This window comes from Gossypium raimondii, chromosome 10 (genome assembly GCF_025698545.1).
Source record: "Gossypium raimondii isolate GPD5lz chromosome 10, ASM2569854v1, whole genome shotgun sequence".
In the NCBI taxonomy this organism is placed as follows: domain Eukaryota; kingdom Viridiplantae; phylum Streptophyta; class Magnoliopsida; order Malvales; family Malvaceae; genus Gossypium; species Gossypium raimondii.
Genome location: NC_068574.1, coordinates 26296182 through 26306286, shown reverse-complemented (window position 1 = coordinate 26306286; position 10105 = coordinate 26296182). Strand labels below are relative to the sequence as shown.

Genomic DNA, 10105 nt, shown 5'->3' with positions numbered 1-10105 from the left:
TAACCGTTATTATTATCGCAAATTTTGGTGGCTTTTCTCACATGCTTTTTAGGTGTTTAAAGGATCTAACTAGATTGACTCAAGATATCTTTACCTTTTCGTTCGAGTCTGCCTCGGTCCCAAAAATTCTATTCTACTATTTCATTATTTTATAAATATTAGGATATTTTACATTAATATTTATATTTTAAGTTAGATAAAAAGAATTATTTAATGAACTATAATTCAGTATGCAACATTTTTTTTATGTGTAAATAAGAAACCATATTTTAAAATAAATATATTTCATTATAGAAAGTTGTAGATTTTAATAGCAGTAGCTCTTCAAGAGAATTTTTGTATGTTTATCTTTTTCCAAGATGTCACCAAATAAATAAATCTCGAATTTGTTTTTTTAGTTTTGTGATCTCATTTTAAGCACACTTTTCAGAGTGAATTTAGTCTGTGATCCTTAATTGTGTTAAACAGGAGGTGCATGAGCCATGATGCATAATTCCATAAAATAAATTCCATCTTAAAAACTCATTCATTATTATTAGTTTAATATCTTCTCAATGCATCCAATCAGTTGATAATTTTCATCCTGCACTTATGAAAGAAAAATAAGTAAAATAAAAACATCATTTTTTAAAACTCTACTTGCATTTCTAAACATATAATATGAGGTGAACCATGAATTCAAAATTGGCGCACCTCTTTTTGCTTAGCTTAATAGTTGAAATAAAATAAATAAATAGAATGAGAGGGCAGGCTAGGTTTCTTGGGAAGTATGAATTTTATAATTAATCAATAAATAAAGCCTACACAAGTAAATATGGTAATGATAATGAACCGAATCCTACTCCCTTGCTGAGGGAGGGTACACTATTTAGGAACTACAGCTTCACAAATCAAAATGTCCTGAACTCATCACCTATCATTAACTTGTCAGACCACTCGGGCATGGCCAACGACTGAAGATGTGCATAAAATGAGAGGATAAAAATACAGGATCAACATTACATAAACGGGAAAGCAGCATGAGAGAGACAGGGTGGATTTCTATAGGAGGGAATTGGGAATTATTAATAGATTTTGTCAAATGCAACAAGATGCTTGAGACCAAGGCTGAGTTCAGCTCTTAATCACCATATCCTGATATCCATGCTTCAACCCTAGAAAAGAAACCAAAGGAAAAAAAAAGGGGGGGGGGGGGGAAGACTTTGAAAAAAGAGAAAAAAAGAAGACAGGACGGTGGAAAAGATGAGCGAGTTATGCCTTTTCTCCTTGAGTGCAAAAAGCATATGCAATCTTCAACCAAAACAAAGTATCTTAAGAGTTTAAATTCTAAATGATTAAACTAGCACAGACCTAGCTCCAATGAGATGACCAAATAATGTCTCAAATCCCAAATAGGAACCTGATAGTGGTTAGATGAAGTTTTCCCAGTGTGACCATGAGATAAAGCAGAGTGCTAAAGGTTACAAATTGCTTCAGTTGATCAACAGAATTTTGATTGACCAGAAGCAAGTTTAAGTTACCATAGCAAAAGAATTAATATCTATCTATCTAGGAGACAAAGTGCAAGCAATTTTAACTTGCTATTTAGTAGTATTATAAAACAGAACTAGCCTAACACTGGCATAGAAGATTACCTGTGACAAACCATGAACTTAAGTGATTAACCAATCTGTCATGGGGATCAAACAGAGACATTCATCCCAAAGGAATCTGGTTACACAGGACCTTAAAGTAGCTTTCGCCAACAACTTTCCTTGGAAAGGAGGAAAAACAACAAAATGAAAACAAAACAAAACAAAACGAGGAAAGTAAAAAAGTGGGACTAGATAAAGAACCAGGTTGGTAACACAATTAAAATAAAAATAAAAAGGAAAGTTACAAAGAATTGCAGACAGCAGCAGAGAAATGCATTCATTCATATTTCTATCAATCAACGCTAAACAAATTTCAAAATTATCAATAGAAATTTAATAGCATTAGCTCTCTACCACAAAGCAACTGCATACCTTCACATAGATTAATTAAAAACCAACCCTCCAAAAATTATCATTGAACAGCTTCAGCAAGAACACCATTTATAAAACCTGCATGAGTAGGGATATAACAGGCCATCCAGACCATCTAAGGCAAAAAAGAAAAATGGAACCTATGATCAAGTTCATCAAAGAAAGGACAATAGTTGTAGAACATAAAGACTGCTAGAAGGCAGAGGTGGCTGTAAGAAAATAAGAATCAGTAACCAAAAAGGCAGATCAAAGAGGCCTACAGTAAGATCTAGCTTCCCAACATGGATCACTTATTTTCTAGACTGACAGTAACAAGCCCCTATTCTACAATCAACAGATTGGAGGACATATGACTTCAGGTACATGCACACCTGCTAGTACATGAGTTTCTAAATAATTCAATACAGAGGCAAAGTTAATGGAAACAAGGAATCGAACTTTCAAATAAACAAAAATTAAATTCACAGTTCAGAAATGGAGATAATGGTCCAACATGCATCTAGCAGTAAAAGAAGCTTGCTACAAACATTGCATGGTTGATTCCAGAAGAAAGCAGAACACAGCTTGGAATACTTTATCCATAGTAAATGACATCTCAGAGACTTCAATTACAACCTGTTCCACATTCCTGCAAAGGATCAAAAAAGAGCACAAAGGGCATACACATATGAAGAACCAAAAAATGGCTAAAAACCTGAGCACCAAAATAAACACTAAGCAATCTCTTAGAGCTGCCATTCATATAAGAGCCAAAAGCTCATTAAACTCTAAATAAGTTGATCATATCTGAACAAGCTTGGCTTGAGCTGAAACACGCCTAAACTAGAGACTCAGAAGTCAAACAGCTTGGAAAAGATTTGATCACAGAAATCCCCAAATTCCAGTTCCACATAAAGCCCACAACTCATTTCGGCTGAGGAGAAATTGAATGATTTTCTAATTCTGCAAAGGAAATCATATAGAAGTTACTATTAGTCATTTACTATACAACTCTATTGATGTTAAGTTATTTTTTGGTGAACAGTGACATTAGCATTAATTTCAAGCCACTGCTTACCACTTGATCTTTCAAGTTTGTTTGCTTCTTCTGCATCCGACCTTTTATTTGGTGAGAGTCCTTCAGCATTACCAAAGTGCAGAAAACATTTTCTCTTTGATTCCTGACCATCATTTACAGAAACCTTGGAGCCCTCTTTTGAAACCAACATTCCTTCATCCCCTGCATTTTTATATCATTCACAATGGAAGTAAGCAGCTTGATACAATCTCCAGTCTTTCCTGCTTTTATGCCAAAAAGTGAACATTTATTCACACTATCCAAATAATATCAACCTTCAGCAGACTTTGACCTAGAGCGCCTTCTTGGTCTTGAATCATTGTCTTCAGAACTTCTTGGAGAAGATCTTCTTCCTCTAGGAGGCCTATCTTCAGCAGATAAAAAATGTTTTTCCGCACAGCATTCTGATCTTTCATCCGTTTTATCAATGGAAAGTTGCTTGAATTCAGTAGACTTTGACCTAGAGCGCCTTTGGTGTTTTGATTTTTTCTCATCTGAATTTCTGGGGGACAGCTTGCTTCCTTTGGGATGCTTGCGGTCAGCAGATCTTGACCTCGATTGCCTTCTATCCCGATGGTTAGACTTCTTATCTCTACTTCTACCACTCCTCTCTTTGGCGTACTGCCTACCTACAGTAGATATAGACCGAGATCGCCTTTTATGACTATGTTTCAACTCATCATTTTTTGTTTCATCAATTTTACTGTGGGGGCGAACCTTGCCTTCCGGAGAAACTGACCAGGTCTGCCGTCTGTATTTTGATTTGTTATCATCTGAACTTGCAGAAGACCTGCTTCTTCGATGCTTACCTTCTGAAGATAATGACCTGGAGCGCCTTCTGCTGTGGTGCTTTGATTTTTCATCCTTTTTGTTATCAGAATCGACAGATTTTGACCTAGAGCGCTTTCTGCATTTTGATTTTCTTTCATCATCCTTTGGAGATGACCTTCTTCTACGATGCCTTGGCGATCTCGAACCAGGACGGGATGATCTCCTCACCTTTGGTGAACTTTCTCGGCTATGTTTTGGGGAGTCTGAATCTACAGCAAGTGATTTTCTTATTTGAGGACTCCTACTCCTATTTCTCCTCAAAATAGAAGAACGAGGATCATGTGATCTGTCCAGATCTCTTCTCCTACTCCTATCATTGTCATTTCGATCTCTATATGACAGTCTTTCACTATCATACCTTGAACGATGATGAGACTGCTCAGGTGATCTGGACCTACGGTCTCGCTGGAAACGAGGTGGAGGTGAATAAGAGTGAGACCTCCTCCTTTGCCTATAGCTGATTGGTGATCTTGACTTTGACCTTGACCGTCTTCGATAACTGAGGGGTGACTTTGATTTGGATCTTGATCTTGACCTTGCACGGGAAGTAGATGGTGACCTGTAAGTAATGATTTAGAAGAACTTCAATTTACTTTTAAGCAAAATTGAAGCCTTTAACATAGAGACAAAAAAGGGAAACACAGTGATCTCCTTTGGTTCCTATAAGTAAAAGCATCTTCTGGAAAGACATAATCAAAGATCTAACAACAAAAAGAGAATCATTACAAAAAGATACCTCTTCTACTGTTCTGCTCCTAATTAAATAGTGAATCATAAACATTATTTGTTGAAAAAAGTGCTGCTGCTGCAGTCCATCATACCACAATAAACCTAAAGGAGCAAACATAGGTGTTCTACGTATCATAACAAATAGCGAAACTCTGCTTGCATTCCTTATGTAGCTCAATAAGTAACTTCATTCTTTAACAATATTGAAGCATACGGACCTAACCAAAAAGTAAGCCTTAAGTAACAAGACATGTATGTAAGGAAGCACATTTGTCCTGATGAGGACACATACCTAGATTCACTCTTGATTTCCTTCTCTTCATTAACAAGTCCATCAGCTTTTAGCTTCTTACTTATTTCGGCAGCTCTTGCCGCAGCTAACTCTGTTGCAGACTTCATGCTTGCGGCTCGATTAGCTGCCTGCTGAGCAGTCAAGGTTTGTTGCATAAGCAAAGCCTGTTGGAATTGCATCTGTTGCATGGCAACAGCTTGCTGCATCATCATAGGCAGAGACGATGATGTCAATGATGAAATAGCTGGTTTCTGAGGAAGCGTTTTAGCCATCTCCACATTTAATGGTCGACCACCAATATCCATATTGTTTAATGCCAAAGCGGCCATTGCTTCCTCAGGTTTTGAGTATTCTATATAAGCAAAATGTTTTGAATCAGTGATTGTACACTCGACAACAGAACCACAGAAGCTAAAAAGCTGTTTCAACTGCTCAGCTGTGAGAAGTGGGCTAAGATTGCTAACTTGTAGGGTTTTCTTCAATGCATCAGCCTTCCCAGCTTTGTCAGGAGAATCTGACACGCAGCGGACAACCATTAGCTTGAGCCCAACAAAATAAATAGAACTTGGGAAATAAATTAACAAAGAAACAGACAGTTCAAAATAAGATAGTGCAAAAAGTACCAGATGAATCTTTAATTGACTGAGCTTGTGCTTGCACCTGAGCTGAATGAGCTTGAAGGGCCTGAGCAGCAACAATAGTCTGAGCTGCAGCCATTGCAGCTGCTGAAGGTGCCATAGGTACCTGACTAAGAGTTCCCATGCTGGTTGTTGCAGCCAAAGCAGTCATCAGCAAATTGTGAGGAGGATGGTTCAATTTGCAATCAGTTTTAGGACAATGGCCATTGAGGTATTCTCGACAAACTTCCCCAAGAGATGCCCCCATTCCTGGCAATATAGCACCACCTGAAGCGCCAGAAACAATGCCTGGGATCATTCCCAACAAGCCTGGGAAAGCTCCAGAAACAGAACCTGTATAGTTTGGCATGTTGGGCATGGTTTGGTTTACTAGATTTGGATATGTGGATGCAGGAGCCACCCCTAGTAGTCCTCCGGTAGACGTACCTGCATAACAAAAATTCAACATCTATGCCCTGAGCACTACAGACTGCAACCAAGAACCACGCTTAAAAGTGAAGCCAAAAGTAAGAACAGAGACTCAACAACAATTTTATATGGACAGTGAGTGAAAAGTAATGAGAAGGTGAATATCATTGGGAACTTTTCAAATTCCTAATCGTGAGCCTTCTTCACCTAGAATAACAAAACTAATATACAAAAGACTGCATTTCATATTAGAAGCAAAAAATACTCCAAAGGTTTGAATATTAAAAGATCCACGTATTATATAGACAATAAAATAGGGACAAGAAACATGCAAAGTCATGCATGGCAAGGTTTGAATATTAAAAGATCCACGTATTATATAGACAATCAAATAGGGACAAGAAACATGCAAAGTCATGCATGGCAAGTGACAGCTAAACATGCAGTTAAAACCGAATAAACATAGTTTCAACGATGTTACCTGCACTGAAGAACACCGGGAATGGGCTACCCATGATGGGTTTCCCATTGCATTCAATGTTTACCATATAGTTCCCTCTCTTAGGCACCACATAAGTTACAGAGTAAGTCCCATCTCCCATATCCTTCACAATGCCATCCTGTTCTGAGCCCCCAACACCCACACCGGGCGAAACCCTCACCTTAATCTGCGCACCCCCACTCTGTACTTTCCTTTCATCTGCATCTCTCGTTACCACCATAAACGTGGAGGCAGCACAGGCAGTGCCACCCGCTATTCCTGGCCCCGCTGCCATGCAATTAACGGGATCCACGGGACCAATTGGCTTGTTCACCAAGTCACCGGTGTCCTCGGATTCACTATCCGATGAAGCAGCCACCACATCCTTGTTACGGTTCTTATCAACATCCTTGAATGTGGCTTCGAAAGCTGCTTTAGCAGCAGCAGCTTTTTCAGCCTCAGTTTTTTGCTTGGCTTCCTCGGCTTGTTTCATCCATATAGGCTTTGAAGCGGCCGTGTTTCTATCCGCCATCAATTCAAAAACACCTAAATTGCTAGAACAATCGAATAAGCAATAATGCAAATGTCAACAACAAATAAAACAACATATTTGAGGAAAAAATCCATCAAATGTGCGCCGGTAAACCTAGCTGAAATTTCAGAACTAGAATACTATTAAAGTCCCAATTTACTAATGCAAATGAAACAAAACCTAACCAATTAGCCACGCAAAACCTCAAAATCAAAGCTAAAGGTTTTTTATTTTTTTTAGAAAAAGGAAAAGTAGGTTTGATATAACGCTTTTTCGATTTGACTGTTCATAACTTCTGGGGTCCGTTAGACTTTGTTTGGTTACCAGGAAATGGAAAGAATTTTCTTAAAAAGGAAAAACAAAAAATAGAAACGCCTAACCGGGTAATTTTGTTTGTATCAGAATTGAAACCGGGCCGTGTGGGGCCGAGTTCAGGCCGGGTCCGGTTGATGCCAAAATTTTAAATTCATTTACTAGGTTGGGATTCAAGCAATAAAATAGGTTTAAAGTTTTGTCGGTCTAGATAAAAAATGTTAAATCCAAGCTCAACCTATTTGTATTAAATTTTTTTTCTATATGAAACAAATTTAAAATATATAATACATCAAATATACTAAAAACATTAAATAATGTTAAGATAGTTACAACTTAGCAATCAAATACCTCTAAAATAGTAGCAAAATTAATAATAAAACAATAGTTATATAATATCCAAACAATAACAAAAAATAATAGCAGTATAATAGCAAAATGACAGCAAAACAACAACAAAATGATAGTAAAACAAAAGCAGAAAAAAATTAAGCTGATTCGAGCCGGGTCAAGCCAAGTCTGGACCAAAAATCTTACTTAAGGCTCGCCCCGTTTAGAAAACATGCCTTATTTTTTATCCAAACTCATTTTTCAAACCTATATTTTTACTCACTTTTCGAGCGAGTGATCCAACCCATGATCAGATCCTACTATATAATGTTCCAAGTTCAAGTCTCACTATATATTAAAGATTAAAAATCATAATGTTCTAAGTTCAAGTCTCACTATACGTTGTATTTTATTGATTTTAATATCTTTATAAAAACATGTCATAATTATATATTTGTATAAATAATGTTTTCTAGTCATTTCCCAAATCAATTTAGAAAATATCTAAAAGCCCTTTTTAGAAAGTTACCAATTTTAATGTTTACGTGTTTAATTTTAATTAATTTTTATATTATATTTAATTTCTATAATTAGTGTAAATTAATAGTCATTATTCGAATGATTAAATATAATTGAAATATATTAACTCAAATATTATTATAATAAAAATCAAATCATAATTAATGCATGGTTAACATATTCAATATATGATATAATTTAACTTCTTAAAATTAATATAAGCAGCATTCCTCGAAATAATAACTAATTAACATAATTAATTTATACTAATTATTTTGATAATTCAAATATAGTGCTAATAAAATGTAATATTCTATAAATTAAAAGCTTCACTATTTATAAATAACATAAATATAATATTTAAGTTATATTATAAAACTATATTATTTATAAAATTTTATATATGAAATATATAATTATTTATTATAACATAATGTAATTTTTTTCTTTTATATATGAAAAATATAGAATACCACTCGATGTTTTGATTTTTCTACATGATGATGTTAAGCGAAAAGCTAGAATAAGAAAACAATCTAAATATAAAATAATTTAATATAAAATTTGAATTTTTATTTCGTATTATAGAAATTTATTTAATAAAAATAATTTAATAATCTTTACACAATTGATGAAAATAAAATAGTATAAATAATAAAATATTGCTTATTGATTAAATTGAATAGTTTAAATTAAGTTTAATGACAAATTTGGTCACTAGTGTTTATATGTTTTGTCAAAATGGTCCTAATTGCATTTTTGAGCATTTTTTTCACCATAAACCTTTTTTTCGAATTGTTTTTTTTAACAGATTTGACGGATAAAACGCATCTTGTCCCAAGAATGTCAGTGGCTTTTGCGCTATTTTCCTAGAGAACAAAATCAGGTTGCTGACTATTTAACGAAGTTGGCTCTGGTGTTGCGAGTTTTTTATTCTCCCCCAACTTTCATTGAATCCGACAAGATAAGGGGTTTTACTCACCCTCAGAATAACGCTATGTAATTTAGAATTGTAATTATTTATTTCACCTAAAAAAAGTTAAATGTAAAATTTCATATGTGAAATATTTTAATGAGATGTAATTTATTACTTAAGTAACTAAATAAGATAATTATATGTGAAAATAATAAAATAAATAAATCATACGTGAAATTAAAAAATAAATCTTAATTTAAATAAAAGAAAAGTAATTATTTAAAAAATCAAAATGATGCATACGTTTATTTATTGAGAGATTTCGAAAGATAATTAATAAATCAAATCGAAAATATTGACTGTGTGTATTCATTTTGAAACTCTTTTTAGATAATTATGTTTATTTTCTTTAAATTAAGAGTTATTTTCTTAACTTCATGAATTATTTATTTATTTTATTGACTATCTAAGTAATAAATTACATCTCATTAAAATATTCCACATGTGAAATTTCACATCATCCCATTAACATTTTTAACCGTACTTTCATCAAATCATTAAAAAAAAGCAATATGAAAAAAGAATAAATGTTGATGGCTAAAAAGGCTCAAAAATACAATTAGAGTCATTTTGACAAAAACATGTAAACGTTAATGGCCGATTTATCATTAATCCTTTAAATTATAATGAAAGTGTAATTAAAGATATATTACTTTAACATTTATTATGAGTTTGAATAAAGATGAAAGAAGAACTCTATCTTAAAATTTTATGTAAATATCAAATTTCAAAAATTAAAATTATTTTGAGAATTGAGATTAGAATTTGATTTAATTTGTATATGCATAATAATAATTGATAAAATTAATTATGGTTTTAATGTATTAAAATTACACAATTATATTTTTATTATTTAATAAAACATTTATATTTTAATGAATTACTGTTAAAATATTAATTTCATTTTTAAATTTTAATATTAAAAACTATTTAAGCATTTTACATTTTATTTTTCTGATTTAAAACTAAATAATAATATTAGTAATTAAAATTA

General features: G+C 33.6%; 1 protein-coding gene across 2 annotated transcripts; it reads right to left on the bottom strand.

The window, feature by feature from the left end:
- Positions 1 to 1232: 1232 nt before the first annotated feature.
- Positions 1233 to 7296, bottom strand: LOC105777786 (uncharacterized). Of its 2 annotated transcripts, none has more exons than XM_052621592.1 (6): positions 6443 to 7296; positions 5539 to 5979; positions 4916 to 5429; positions 3339 to 4429; positions 3064 to 3225; positions 1233 to 2948 (listed from the first exon to the last, which is right to left on the bottom strand). In XM_052621592.1, exons 1-6 carry the CDS (start codon positions 6972 to 6974, stop codon positions 2911 to 2913), a joined length of 2778 nt encoding a protein of 925 aa, XP_052477552.1. In that variant the 5' UTR covers positions 6975 to 7296; the 3' UTR covers positions 1233 to 2910. The 2 variants fall into 2 exon arrangements, with proteins under 2 accessions (XP_052477552.1, XP_012456700.1); XM_012601246.2 differs by having other exon boundaries at positions 3339 to 4453; positions 6443 to 7295.
- Between the last annotated feature and the right edge of the window lie 2809 nt (positions 7297 to 10105).